Source organism: Elaeis guineensis, chromosome 1, assembly GCF_000442705.2.
Source record: "Elaeis guineensis isolate ETL-2024a chromosome 1, EG11, whole genome shotgun sequence".
NCBI lineage: Eukaryota > Viridiplantae > Streptophyta > Magnoliopsida > Arecales > Arecaceae > Elaeis > Elaeis guineensis.
Genome location: NC_025993.2, coordinates 158,002,008 through 158,017,988, shown reverse-complemented (window position 1 = coordinate 158,017,988; position 15,981 = coordinate 158,002,008). Strand labels below are relative to the sequence as shown.

At 39.4% G+C, this 15,981-nt stretch overlaps 1 protein-coding gene and 1 pseudogene across 1 annotated transcript; one reads left to right on the top strand and one right to left on the bottom strand.

Annotated features, from left to right (window-relative positions):
* Positions 1-5,021: 5,021 nt before the first annotated feature.
* LOC105039271 (AP2-like ethylene-responsive transcription factor AIL5) lies at positions 5,022-9,390 on the bottom strand. Its single transcript, XM_073250873.1, is given in 9 exon segments — positions 5,022-5,796; positions 5,798-6,332; positions 6,571-6,647; positions 6,758-6,808; positions 6,915-6,988; positions 7,325-7,413; positions 8,713-8,795; positions 8,871-9,174; positions 9,300-9,390. Coding segments are annotated over 9 exon segments (1,368 nt in total). The 5' UTR covers positions 9,385-9,390; the 3' UTR covers positions 5,022-5,726.
* A 1,808-nt stretch (positions 9,391-11,198) lies between these two features.
* LOC105039405 (uncharacterized) lies at positions 11,199-15,967 on the top strand (annotated as a pseudogene).
* The last annotated feature ends 14 nt before the right edge of the window (positions 15,968-15,981 follow it).

Genomic DNA, 15,981 nt, shown 5'->3' with positions numbered 1-15,981 from the left:
TGGCTTTGATACCAATTGAAGGATAAAGGAGACACATGCTAAAGGATTGTCAGGGAACATTAATCTAATAAAGACCTTATCTTTTACCTGGTTCATAGTGGAATAGGGATCAAATTCTCAAAAGATTCTGAATCCAAAATCTTGCAAAAATTTGAACGTACAAACCCTCTACTTTGTACGCATGTCAGGCTTCGCAGGAAAGCGGGATGAAATATCGGATTATTATACCTTCACAAGGCAGCAAAGAGGAGAAAGAGAGGATCCTTGGTGTGACATCTCACATCCAAATTTGGGATGCCTAGGCCTCTTCACACCATGGAGAAGATGGATGCCCAAACACCGTGCCCAGAAAAAGGACCGGTCCTCCTCTTGCATGCCTCTTTTCTCTCTCTCTTTCTTATTTTTGCACATAATCTAATTGTTATGCTTTGATAGTTAAAAGTCCTCCCTATTTATAGATGATTTTTCATGGCCCAATAGACTAGGAGTCCTAATTCAAATCAGCTTTGAATTAATCCTTTCTTATCTAATTAGGAATCCTATTTGAGATAGGATAGGTGCCTAACTAGGCACCCTCATGCACCCACATCTACACCCAAGTGTGGGGTGGCAACAACCAGCACCCCAGCCTCTTTGGTCGGCTATGAGGAGAGAGAGTTTCAGTAAAACTAGACTCTAAGGATATAATCCAAAAATGGGTCAATTCGAATCCAATTCGAATCGGATTCAAATCAATTTCGAATAGACTGTCAATCCCAAACTGTTTAGGATTTAGTACCAAGTCTAACTTGAATTTTTAACTCAATTAAGTCTAATTAAATCAGATCTAATCTAAAATTAATTAATACTTAAATTCAATCTCTCATAAACTCTTTAGATCATAGATCAAATCTTGTTCATCCTCGAAATTGAATATGAATATAATATCTAGTGCTAGCTAGACATAGTCAATTATTTGATCCCGTATGACTCATAACTTAATTCTCAATCAAGTTAATCTATTTGTTCAATCAAGTCATGTACTTTCAAATTGAATATATACATTTAGATCAATTCTTTCCTACATCGCTTGACTTTATGTGTGACTCCATAGGTTCGAACACTAAGTCGGTAGTACAGGAATCATTTTCTATACTAATCGAAGTTACCATCTGACCATGATTTTCGACATCCGGATAGATCAAATATTTATAAGACAATATTCAAGAATCTATGTATATGGTTACCGCATAATTCATTTCTTTGACCTTAAGTGCTCTAAGACGGTCTAGGATTAAACTGTCAACCTTGAAGGATTATCTTTATTGTATTCCAATCTTTCAAATCCATCACATAGATTATTCTGATCAAGATTTTACTAAATTGAAATACAGTGATACATCAATTTTTATAATTCGGAGAGATCAATTCCATCTTGATCCACACACAGACTTCGTAAGTACTTGATTGTACCCAATATTCTTCTGTCACTACATTAGAAATGCAGATAGTTCGGTACCAAAGCACAGTGAGTTACTTGCAAATCACTATAGTGATCTCAGATCTGAAAGACACTTATATCCATATACTTCGCGAGCTACTCTTGACAGTAGAGCACTCAGCAGGTGAATCACTTGTTCAATGATGATATGCTCCTAATCTCATCTGTGGGCCCCTCTCTGATAAAGAAGGAAAGTTCATTCAAATTTTAATGACAAATCCGATCTGATAGCCAAAACTGACCTACTAGGGGTTTAGTCAGGTCTACTTCAATGCAAACCCTAGCAAAACGGCCCCACGTAGCCCGAGACTCGAATCCGAAACTAGTCGGATGGAGAAGAATAATTTTTTTTATTGAAATAGAGGAAAAAAAAATTTTTCAAACTGTGCTATCATACCAGTGTCTCCACACTCTTTGGTTAAGAAGATAACCAACTTATATGGCACATAACGATCTTCACTCGATAAACATCATCATCTTTTAATAACGTATCATTTGGTCGCGAACATATTTAAGAACTATACGATAAATTCTTCTTTATCGATTACTTTGTAGTTCTAAAGATTTCATCACAATATAAGAGTTCTAGCAAGGAAGATGTAACTTTGTGATGAATGATGTCAAAATAAATTTTATTTATTAATAAATAATTTATATATATATTACAAAATGAGCACAATCATCCAAACTATTGACTTTAGGATATATGTCCCAACACAAGCTGCACTAAAGAGTGCTGTATGACTCTAGATAGCCGCTATCAAACGATTAACTAACAGCTATCAAATTACATGCATCATGTATGACACAGTATGTGTTTGTGCATTGTTTGTTTGATGATCGTCCATCTCTTGTCATCAAGGATTGTACGGTATTTGATGCGGTCGGTGCCATGCAGATGATTTATGCCCTTCTTTTTCTTATGCATGCATTGAAAAAAAATATAGGTTTCTCAATGGATTTGACTAGGTATCATACCCTACCACCTTTCAAGCCCTCCCATTCTCTTTTCGGCTGCTTCCTCATCGAATGCCATGAAGGGTGGCCACATCCAACCCTTCTCAGATGCTTCCTCTTATCCTCCACCTATCGTTCTCCCCTCCTTCAAATGCTTCTTTAGGGCCAAACCTACCCAAACATGGTCCTCCAACACCCCTCCTCTCCCATCTCCACCTCTCCAACCCATTCTGGCCTGCCTCAGTCGGCATTTGATGCCTTTAACCTCTAGATTGTCAAATCTATTGCCACTACCTTCCTCCTCTTCTCCCTCTACCATCGCCTCCTATCTTATCCCTTCTTACCATTTTCTCCCCTTTGTTGCCTTTCCCATGGTCTGCCGCCTTACCACTGCTGAGTCCATGCTTCACCTCATCAAAATTAGACAATCAGCCATTTATGTGACCAACTTTGCCTCACTTATCAATCTTTTATCAATCAAGCTAATTATCTTCCTCTCAAGTACTCACAACATTAGATTCTTGAGATTTTTGTCATGATGGATACAAATCTATCCACTAAACTAGCCATTTGGAAGCATCTCAACGTTCGGCTAGAAAGTAGTAGTGTTGTATCCCCGATGCAGAGAGGTAAAGAAGAATTAAAAATCAAGTCAGCACATAATAATCAGGTGCATCATCTTAGTCATAGAGGTGCAAATTGGCTTATCCAAGCGCAGCTCAACTCGATTATAATTAAAATCAAGTAACTCGAATAATTTTCAAGCTCAAGAAGCAAATATTAGGCTCAAAAGCTCACAAGCCAAATCCATCTATCTATATATATATATATATATATATATATATATATATATATATAAAATTTAATAGTTAAAATATAATAATATATTATATTTTTTAATTATGACCATGGCTCTATAAATATTTAAATCTAGTTGAGTCAAGTTCAAGTATCATTTTTTTTTTAATCGAGTCAAGTTCAAACTTAGATATTAAGGCTCAATCAATCTCAAGTCGAGTCTCAAATCTAAATATTTTGAATCGAGTCAAGCTCAAACCTCTAGTTTCTCCATTCGACTTGGTTATTATGGCCTTTATTTTTAGAATAGCCTCTTACTACCCTTGTTAGTAGCAACTATAGTTTTAGCCTTTTAGAGGTGTAGAGTTAGTTGATTAATGGGCTTTTTATTTTTACTTGGGGAGTGGAGGGCGTTGTAGTTTTGTGAATATATGGATGCGTGGAGCAGCCAATTGGGGTTGTATCTATCGCACAAAAGAAGGATTCAACTTCCTTTGCATAAATCCATCATTGGATCACGCAATGATCACTCTGTGATCTATGAAGGCATGATGAAAGAGTTTCGAGAGCTTGGAGATCTATATAGAATGCAATCCAATGGTCGACAAATACAACCCGAGCCTGGATGGAGCTAATTAGACCATTTGGTCTTCATCCTTGGTGTTTATTTTGGTTCAGTTTGGAGAAAGGGCCGGGGCCGTTTGCTGGTAGAATGAGTGGGGTGTAAGCACGTTCTAGTAGAGTGATACATTTGTGTATCCTAGGTGAACTTCTTGCTATATTTGTCTTGGGGTAGTTCTATCACATCTTTTTTTTTTGTTCTTTTTTCCCATCTAATCCTTTTGACTAAACGAGTAGTGGATTATCTGCCATTTTGCTAAAGTAAAAAACACAACCATCCAAACCTAAGCCTTACATGGTGACTATGGTGGTGATAGTGGTGATCATAGGAGTGATGATAATTTGGTGCCTGCACTAGAGGATTTTTGCTCCAAATATATAGTTGATCAACCACAATAACTAAAATAACAATCCCAGTTAACGCTAAACTAACATAAAAATCGAGACTTTGCCGGTTAAACCCAGCCACATAGGCCAGTACTGCTAACTTGATCTTTACTTCGTCACCCCTGGGTAAGGATATCTTAGGGCCAAAAATATCACCTACTTCAGTTCATTTAAAATAACCTATATATGTTGGGAAGGATCTCTCACGAATGCGGAATACGGATCCTCCGTCTAAGATCGCTAACTCAGATGACAATATCGATATCGCAATAAGAAGAAAAAAAAATGAAAATGATACAATCAAATATGTGGATCAACTTAAAGTTTACCTCCATGGAGTATACAAGCTTCACTATGAAAGAAAGAATAAATACAAGAGAAGATCATGCCTTCTCAACTCTCATACATCAATCTCTCTCTCTCAACCTGAAGCAATCAATCCTTACAAAGCTCTCGCAAAAACCCTAAAGAAGATTCTCTGCTGCTCCCTCTACTCCACGAACCGCTCTTAGTTGCTATACCCTTCTCTTAGGTCATCAGACTCCATTTAAAGCCTTAAAATTGAGTACAGATCGAAATCTAGGTTCTGTTAGGACTCAAATACCTTTCTAACCGTCTGATCTCTTCCATACGTGTCCATGACCATCCAATCGCACAAAACGCTCCCATAAACTGTACATAGACGGCTCTCATGTGAACCGGGGCCTCTCCGTGTGCTCATCCGTGATCGCATGAGCCATGAGAAAACCTCCCTAGGCAGCGACAGTCCACGCGTGATGCATGGACCGCGATTCCTCAGCGGCGCATGGTGGACCTGGGCCTGGGCATCCGCAGACCAGGCCTGCGGGCCGTGCCTCCAAGTCGTGCGTACTGTTTTTTACTGCAAGCTTCTTCTTCTTGGACTGCTGTGGAGCGCCAAAACTCAACAACACGTCCGGGTGCCCTTACAAATAAATTTTGGCAAATTCTAAATGAATTCTTTTGGCATGAAACCTTCGTGTGCACCACGTACGTGCCCACATATGTTGCGATAACTCCAACCAGCAGTACTGTGCCTACTTTTTTAATGCATTCACTGGAGAATTTTTTGAAAAGAAATGCATTCACTAGAGAATTGAAAGAGTTTCTAATATCAGACATTCAAAAACATACAAGACATCTTAAATGGGTTTTTCATAAGTCGCTGAATACAAGCGAAGAAGAACTTGGCCAAGAGAAAAAGATATAAAGGTCTCTTGTTGATACGAGGCTGATGATGATGATATGGTATAGAATCATGTCAGGAAAAGATTGGCACAAAGTAAAGGAACCTGACCATGAGCAAACTTTAGACGTCATGTTAGTCCACCATCATCTTCCCATTCCTTCCGTCCTTCGTCGGTTCAAATCATCTCTCTCTCTGCGTTTCTTTTTCTTTCTGCATTCTAATGCAGTGTTCCCTGATTCTCCCACCCATTGGCATCATTTCATCCCATGAAGGGCATCATTCCATCCCATAAAGGGCTGTATGCAAGGCTGCGACCGTAGGCTTTGCACCCCATTTGTAATTAGTAAGGTGGCGTGACCCAGCTCCGCCCCACATAACCGGAACCCCCGTAGCCGACCACCATGGTAGTAGGAGTAGCATAAGGAACTGAAGAACAACTCCTTCTCTGGCTTTGCTGTTGCTGTTGAACCATCCCACCGTTCCACACAACGCTCCCCACTGTTCCTTGACCTATACGACCAGCAGAAGCAGCAGCAGATAAATCCATATTAACACCTGAGCCAAATACTTCAAAACCCAACGCCAGATTTCTCTGTTGCTGTTGCTGCTGCTGGTGGAGAGCTAGTAAAGACCAGTTGTCCTGGTCTGAGGCCAGGGTAATGAAATCGTCCCCACCAATTTGATGCCTGGCATTGGATTCCGAGGACGCCGATGATGAATCCGAGGCTTTGAAGGTCTTGCTAGATACCCCACCTATGGGGAGGTCACTGTTCATGATGCTCTCAACATCGTAGCGATTCATGTCAAAGTTTGTCACCGCATGGAGCCCCCGGAACTTGATTGCCGCAATGTCGTAAGCCTCTGCAGCTTCCTCCTGTGTACCTAATTATTATAATCAAACAATCCATCACCAACGTTTTTCTTTTCTTTTCTTTTCTTTTCTTTTTTTTTCTGCGAAACAGGTTCCACAAAGCCTATTCACTTTCATTTATGAGAAAAAGAAAGAGAGATGCAGCAAAATTGAAAGAGAAAAAAGGAAGAATATCCAATACAAATGAGTTGAGAAACCAAAATGCTGGTGTAAACTCATCACGAGAGACCTAAAAGTTCAGATACTTACTAAAAGTTCCTAAATATAGATCTTTATTGCCAGCTACTCTCCCAATTCTGGCCTGCCATCGGCCATGCTGGTGGTGTCTGGAGTGTTCTCGAAGAAAGAAAAAATAACTTAATCAACTTAGCACTTAAATTTAACTGGATTTATAAAATCCAATCCACTAACGAAAAAGATAATTCGACTAATTAACCTGGTGACTCCTCTATATATGGAGGCTCCTCTAGAGAACCCACTACTCTTCCTGTAAATTAACGTATGACAATAAAATGAGATAGAAACCCAACGTCAAAACTATATGCGTGCATGCATGCATTAGCGAATGCGTGACTGTCACATGAAGTAGACACCTTCTCAGGGACGCCACGAACTCCTGACGTGACGTATTCTTCATCTCTTCCAGCTCCTTCGCATAGTTCGACACCTACGATACGAAAAGTACAATGAGGTATTGGGAGCTAAAAATTCCCATTTTGCCTTTGAGGCGGAGGTTCTGCCATCATCTGACCACAAATTTTTTAATAGACTTGATCTACCGTATATGCTATAGATAAAATTAATAAAAAAATATCATCATATCAATATTTTGAGCTGAAAAATTCTGTAACCACACCACTACTTAACCATCTTAATGTATAGCTATGGAAATGGTTGCAGAATTTTTCGATTCGAATTAATGGTTATGGGGCATCTTTCTATTATCTTTGTCTATAGCATATATGGTAAATTTAATCTATCCAAAAATTCCTCAATCACCTACCGGAAAGTTGGTAGCAATGTTGGGACCCCAGTACTTGAGCGCCGCTAAATCATACACCCTTGCTGCCTTCTCCTCTTGATCATAGCCGCCTATTTTTTCCCATTTCAAATAGATAATAAATAATTAGGTTATGATTTATACATATTTTTTTTCTATTAAAAAAATGAATCATCAAGATACAAGGCTCACCTAAGTAGACTGATAGACAGCAATTAGCAGATGCATAGCAGCAAATCAAAAGGTGCCACATGATAAGAAGAGAACAAGAAAAGTGTATGTTAGAAATATTTGACGGAGAAAATCTAGATTGCACATGGAGGGTAGAAATAAGTCAAGAAGAATGCAGGCCACATATCTTAGAGGGGTGGCTCTAGTTCAAATTCTCTCGATGCTTCATTCGTAACATAAATTCAAACACATATTTGGATTCGTATGATTGAGTGAAGTTGAGTAGCTAGAATTCAAGCCCGACTCAATTCAAGACATTTAGATTCTCAAAAGTCGATTTAAGACCGATCAAATTTTGATATCCAAATTTGACTTTGATTTAGTAAAAAAGTTATTATTTGAGATCAGTTCGGCTCAATCTGACTTCAACATCAACCGAACTTTGTTGAAGTTTAGGTGCAAATCTTGATCGTAATTAAAAAAAATTAAAATAAATATAATATTATATTATATTATAAAATATTATATTAATTATGTATATTATAAATAAAATATAATATTATATATATGATCAAATATTTTGCGATTGGAGTGGGAGTTGACTAGAGCAATAGTCAAATCAAATCGAGCTCAGCAGCTCACAAGCTCTTCAGCTCTTTTTCACCGTGTAATCCACACCACGTGTCAAGTTTTGGATCCAGAAGGCCTCTCTCTATATCATCCAGCCGTGGCGTTACAACTCACCAACGGCAATAACGAAGGTGGTGCACTTCACCGTTCCGTTATCCTCGTCGCTCCCTTGCTCTGTTTCCCGGCCGGCCTCTCTTCTTTGGCTTTGAATTCGTGTCATTCATCCCTTTGTTCTTTCCGTTCATCAGATGCAAACACGTATCGGGATATAAAAATAAATAATGGGAGCCTAATCGAGTCTGGGCACAAAGAGTGGATGACGAGTAGAAGATGTCGGGAAAATGGCGGAGGAGTAGATGGGTCGACAGGAGAATGAAGGCGAGGAGGTAATGGAATGACAGATCATTGCACGCTTCATCAGTTAGTGACTTTGCCACGATTAGGCGATTTCCGAGAGCCCTTTGATCCAAAGCTTGAGACGTGGCATGCATCAAAAACTATGTAGTGGACTCTGCGCGAGGTGCCAACGAAAACACCGCAGAGGATCCGAGGCCCGGTGCGGCCAGCTGAAGTCAGCATGAGCGGCGTACCTTGGCGGCCTTTGCGGCTCTGCCCCTCCCGGCGGCAGCTGTTGTCCCATAGATGCGCCTCGTATCTCCCTGTCCACCGATGCCTGCTCAAAATACCCACCCCTCAAATTCCGAGAGAGAGAGAATTGCGTTCTACTCTCGCTCCGTGTGACACTTACCTGGTGACTCCACGGTAGATGGAAGTCCTCTGCCCGAAGGTCTCTGCCACCCTCCTTGGCTCCGCCTTCGTCACCGCTGCCGTTGCGGAGGCCGATGAATCAGAACGCTCCGCCAGGAAATTCTGCTGGAATCCAGCGGCGAAGCCCCCACTGGCAGTAGCCGTCTCTGCCGCAGCAGCATGACCTCCGGAAAACCCTCCACAACCGCCAAGAAAGTCCTCTAGTTTCGGCCCCTCCACCGGATGCACCGCCAGCTCCCCTCCAGCGCCACCGCCGCAGCCCTCCTCCATCCCCTCCTCTTCACCTACAGCCAAACCAAAAGTAAAGGAAATAATAAAGAAAGAAAACCGCCACTAAAGAGGCTGTTCGGGATTTCCTTTAACTAAAGAAAAAAAAAAAGAAGGAACGGAGGCGGGAAGAGAGACCGACCGTGATGAGGTGCGGCGGAGAAGGCTTCGAAGCGAGCGAGGTGGTGGGAGAGGGAAAAGGCGAGCCAATTGGGAGAAGCGTCCATTTCCGTAGTTTGTCTGTGGGGCTATTTGGAAAATAAAGAAACACTAGACAAGAACGAACGAAAGAGACCAATGGGTGATGAGCAAGCGGGTCGGGAAGTGGAAGACACTGATACAGTTAGGCTGAGCACGGATCGGATTTAGTGTGATTAAGAAAAAATTTTTATCCGATCAGATATAATTAGAATGAAAAAAATTTAATTTGCTGTCGATAGTTTATTATATATAAATTATTTAAAATCAAAATAAATAATTTATAATGGTACAGATAGATTATATTATGATTCTAATAATATAGGAGACACCAATAGTCCAACATCGATTGTGAGTCAAAGAAGACTCGCACTTATAAAAAGAAAAAAAAAAATTTCATGTGAGACACTTTTTAAAGGACAAAATCATGAGGCCTATGGATCAGAATAGACAATATCTCACATGACTGGCCGAGTCCTTGTCTGCAACAATGATATGCTAAATAAGAGTCGATGTCCGCCTCAGCTAACTATAGAGCTCTTCGGACTTTATACATCGGAGCCCCTTAGCCCCCCAATCACTGGAGAGCTCTGTTGAGGTTCTAATAATATAGAGGGTACCAATAATCTCATATTGGTTGTGAGTCAAAAAAAATTTGTGCGTCTTTTAAAAGACAAAACCGTGAAGTCCATGAGCCAGAACACATGATGGGCCGAGCCCTTGTCCGCAACATGTTGTGTCAATTTGGACTTCAATATTGATCCATTATTGATTTTAAGTCCAATATTGACCTATTTAATCTTATTATTTTTTTATCAATTTAATGTAAAAAATATCTAAATTTTATAAATTACAAATTTTTAATTTATTTTTTAATTTATAAAAAATAAAATAAAATAAGATTTATTCATCTGAAGCCACTACATCTGAAAGCTTCCACTTTAAAATTATCTCAAATTGATGTGCTTCCATCAACACTTCAATATTATTATTTTTATAAATTTAAATAGATGATCGAATATTTTTTAGAATAAAGTATTGAAGTCTAAACGATATCGTCTCAAAATGATAGTGACTTTGTGAAATACTATATCGATTGGATTCTGTTTCATATGGATTAAAAGTATAGGAATCGAATTCAATCATCAATAATTAATTTTTTATAAATTTTAATCTGATTTTATTTGATTTATATCCTTCAATCGATTAAATCGGTGTTTATTGGATTGAATTGGATGGATTTTTTTAGGTTTCGATTATTTGCTTAGCCCTGCTGGAGAGGGCCATCGTGGGGAAGAAGACTGAAGGAACGACCGCCGGAGTGCAGAGAGAGAGCGAGATCGAGGGTGCGTGAGCGCACGTGACATGAGGATTTCTTATTAAATCTGATATTAAAATAAGAAGCATGTGATTAAATATAAAGCTAGAAGAATTAGGAGGGGGTTAAGTGGGAGCTTTTTGCGGGCCCTGTGCGGCCTTCTTGACCGGATGGTAAGCAGTGTCTCCCCAACTTATTAAACTAAAGCAGTTCTACAATGTATAAGACAAACACAACAGAGTTACCACGCGAGGAACTCTAATTTCTAATTGGATCCACGCTGGTGGAGAGGACCGCAGAGGCGTAGAGAGGCGAGGAAGGGATAAGAGAGAAGAACGGACACGAGGACGCGTAGTGCGCGACGGAAGCGGGTACGGACGAAGCGACACGTGGCGGACATCAGGTCCCGCCGCTGCTCGTCCGTCCTCCCGTGTCCCGTTCCCTTTCGACGGCCTGGTTCCACTCCTCTCCTAGGTGGCCTTTGACGTTTCTTTATGAACCCTTATGTCCGTACCGTTCCTCGTGATGCAGAATGGACGGCCGTCCTATGTTGATGCCACGCTAGCCTATAAATCTTCTACTTCTGAGTTGAAAGTCGGATCAAAACATCTGGATCCATGCTCTACTTTCTCTCTTCCATTCAATTTAAATCTTATCGATTAGCTTGATGTCAATGATATGCTCAAATACGTATCCGGATATTGTCCAACCAAATTTGGCGGGACGTCCTCTGATCTCAATCAATCGAACTTTTCGGAGATTTTAAGTTCTCTAATTTGTCCGGACACAAAAAAAGCACCAAGAGGCCCTAACCGTTAATAGACGGTCGCCTTAAAGAAATCAGAAGACGGGAATGGAGGTGGATCCCACCACCGACCGCGTCTGATTCAGGTCACATGGCGATGGAGAGGAGCTGCTCGACCTAGTCTGGAAGTGTATGGTTGGGAATCTGGTCACCTCTCGTTGGCGGTGAAGGTGGTTGAAAGATGGGGTATTATCTGATCGGTGGACGGTGGCCTGGTGGATGATGACCAAGTCGTCCTTTTTTTCATCTTTATTCAAAAAAGGAAAAGATAAAATAAAATAAAAGGTTATATCACATTTTATTCACTGCTGTTATTTTATAACTTATAGTACTTGGTGTGAAGTTAACAAGGTCGCATCGTACGTCTTACGCCACCGCACGTGTTAACTGGGTTACGTGGACCTCATCAGCAAGGGAGCTGAGCGACATATAGACAACGAGGTGGGACCGGAGTGCACGTGGGGGCGATTCCTTTCCGGTAAGTAGACTCCGCCAACGTTTTAGAGAGAGCAGTCGCATACCAGGGCAGGAGAGCGTCGGGTCCAGAGGGCAAAAAGTTTTGTACGGGAAAAAGGAATAAATATTATTATCGATGGGGTCATACCATGCAAGTCCCTGCACTCCGAAAGAGGTGCCATTGTCGCGGGAACTCAGGCCCCTAATGGTGGTGGGAGGCTACGAATGCTCGGGGCTCTCTTTTCTGCCGTATCCTACCTCCAACTGTTGAAGGCGCTAATCTGGATTGGGCCTTGCCCACGAAGTGGTGATCAGGAGGGCTTTCTACCGAGCTTTGAGGAATGTCGCATGCCTTTCGGTTGTTAAAGATATAAGAATATCCTCTTGTACAAAATTTTTAAAAATTATAATATATTTGATTCGTGATCAAAATCAAAATTACTATATACGTTTGATTCATAATTGAAATTAAAAATAAAATAAAATTTAAATATTATAATAAAAATTAAATTTAAAAGATCAAAATATTTTTATTTTTCTCTAAAATCAACATAAAAATGAGATTTTCTCTAAAGAAATGATTGAAGCGGGCATCATTCATTTTTATTTCCATTTCAAAGTCTAATTCTCTAGGATGAAATAATACAAATAAGACAAGTAAGAAAAAATTCTCAATGTATACATGAGTCCTGATTCATATAGATCAACTATAATATATATATATATATATATATATATTAAATATATAAATGAGACTGGCTGAGGGAATGATTATCTCGGAGAAGAGATAAGTTAAAAACCATGGAATGCAATAGCTACACATGTACATATGAACGTGAGCCACATGCAAACCTCGAAAATTACATCCTTAACCTTTTGTATTACGGTCTAACCAAAGCTTAGATGCTGGGCCCAGCATTGGCGGTTCACATGGCACCACACAGGCACACACGTCTAGCATTGCTTTCCAAGAATTATTGAACTGAATAATAAAGTGCCACCTATTCTCCCATCTATTATTTTATACGTGTGCACACATCCAAGTGCCGGTTGTTTTTTTTTTTTTGGTAAGAAATGTCTGGGTTGATTAGACGCATGCAAGAATACTTGGAGGGAATTTTACTTGAAAACCATCTCATATGTTTATACTTGCAATCGCATTAGAAACGATCGCAAGTTTAATAAAGTCTTGCATGAGCATCCGCCGCAGCAAAGAAAAATAAGCACGCGACGCAAGCTTTTACACCAGTGGAATACATGGATCTGCCTTTGTTCTTCTTCATATCGATTTTATTAGATAATTATTTTGTTAATTCTTGTAATGTTGTGCATCCAGTAAGTGCGCATTTATAGTTTCCAATTTCAATGGTGTTTGCGGTCATGATCACATACTAAAGCACACACTCTAGAAACTGATATCTAGGACTAAGTTTGGTTCACAAGAAGAGGATGCGAGAAGCATGGTCAACAAGAAAAAAATAAAATAGCTTATAACTAGTTGGAGGTTTCAAATAAGAGAGATGGGAGGGAAAGTGGTCTTTCCAGAGGAATAAGTATCCCACGTCTAATAGGAAATAAAAATCATATGTAACACGGAAAACTCACTTTTTTTTTTTCATGGATTGAAAATCAGGATAAATTTCTTTTTTCAGAAATACCCTTAATCCTAATAACTTAAGTTTTTTATTTTTTGTTATTATAGTCAATTTATTAAGAGCATAAAAAATCTTTTACATAATTTTTTCTGAAAAGCATATTCTCAACTAAAAATATATTATTTGAGCAAATATAATCCCTACGCTATTTTTTTCATTATCAACCAAACATATCAAAATTATTTTTTCAAACATTAAATTTTAAAAAATAAATCCATTAAAGTAAAATTCTACTTACAAAACAAATGAGTCTTTAAAGAACATATAGTGTAACCTTTTGCTTCTTGTAGCCAAGCAAGAAGCCAAATCAATGTGGATGGGCCGATCACTTCAAGCAAATTAAATATGCAACCAAGATTTATTTTTTATTTGTTATTTTTTATTCTTTATCCGGGGAGTGGCCTTCTGAACTTAACCAGCGATCCGGGCTAATAACATCAATCACACAACTAGAACGTTGCCAAATATACACGAGATTGTAGACCTCAGGACCTGACCCTTCTAATTCAGAGCCTAACAAACGTTTTCTTGGTAATTATTTGAACTTAAAAAATATAATGGAGACTATCTTAGAATTTGGAATATATCCGGTTCGAACAGAAACCGTACATTACCCAGAGACGGACAGACCCGTTAAATGATTACCTCTATAAAGATTTGAAATTTAAATTAAATAGCCTATCAAAGCGCAACAACCCACTAAACCAGGGTATAACAGTAAAATTGATCAGCATAGCATTCAGCAAAACAACTCAACAGGCCGAACAGAACCCCGAAACTTCAAGCAGAGGAGGAAGACTGCCATACTGCAGAGAGAGTCCAATGTCAGACGACAAGAAACCCATCCCTTCTGTAGTAGCGTCCACTGGCTGCTCAAAGATCAAGTCTTTCCTCTCCCTTTGCCGTTGTCTTTCCTATCCCCAACCATGCCCTCAACCCAAACCCTCTTTGCAAGTCATTTCTCAAAAAGAAACCACCTTTAACTCCTATCTCAGCCCCTCTAATTACAAATTTTTATGGAGATACATGAGGTAGCTGTTCAAGCCTACTGGAGAAGAGCTAGAGAACTTGAACAAGAACTTCATAAGATAGACAAGTGGCTGGACATGGAGAAAAGACAGAGAACGCTTCCTCAACTCTGACAGCAAAAGCACAAGAATATCTTGGCACAGAGCTGATGAAACTATCAGATGGGAGTTACCTTCATGAAATTAAGAGATTGGGCAGGCATGGGGAAGATTAGTCATGCAACTCTCCGTGCCTGCAATTGCTGAGAATGCCACAACTGCAACTGAGGTGCTCTGAGGAGGAAGATAAAATGGAAAAATGAAAATGCTACACATAAAAAAACTTTATTTGCTTTGTTGTTTGTCCTTCTTTACCTGCTTGATCAATTTAAAACAATCTCAAGTATTGCAGTTTTTGTAGGTACTATGTCAAATGACATCAATGAAAATGGAGGATTTTCTCAATAGCCTGTTTGAAGCAATGCCAATGGGCAATATAGCTGGCTACAGCACAGGTGAACGCAGAGGCAAGCCTGTTTTGGTGGGTTGTGAAGATGGATTCTTGGAGGCCATTCTCCTGGATGTAATGGAGAAGGTGGAAGGATTGGTTTTAGAAGCCTTAAGGATACAGATAGGATCGAGTATGAAAGCCATCAATGTTAAGGAGAGTAAAGGGAAGGAAAGAAGCAGGCAGTGTCTTGTTCTGCTGATGTTGATTCAGGTCAGAGATCCAAAGGAAGACAATGGGGCTGTTGGGAAGTTTATGATTGGACTCATCAAGGCGTCAGCTGCAGAGGTGTCTGGCAGAAAATTTCTAATTCATGGGGTACACAGCTGGAATGAAGCATATGAAAAGGACCAGTGGAAAATATTTCATCTAAAGTGCTTCAGCAGAAAGATGCAAGGGGAATTGTAACAGCTGCTCCTGGAAGCATGTAAGGAATCCAGATATAGTTTTTGTGCAAGAGAGTTAATAAGAGAGGTAACAGTTATTATTTATTTTTTTAACGATATATCAGAAAAAGTTTGCTCTGTTCAAAGAAACAGGAAACCAGCTGATATATTGTAGTAAGTTTTTGTCTCAACACATTAATTTCAGTTCATGTTGTCAATGGACATTTTTAGGTTTTTAATATGCAATTACTAATGTTAGTACAACCAGAATTTGATGGTGAAATTATTTGATATCTGATTCTTAATTCAATTGGATCGAGGAGAAAGGGCTAACATGATACAGGGTATGACTGTAAGAAGTGTTATATTAGAAGAGTACATGTAAAAGTAAAACGTCAACATGCAGAGACACTCAGTCCTGTACAGAAACTTTCAAGCAGTTATGAAGTAAAACAATCTGTCATCATGCATCCTAGTGCAAAAGAAGCTAA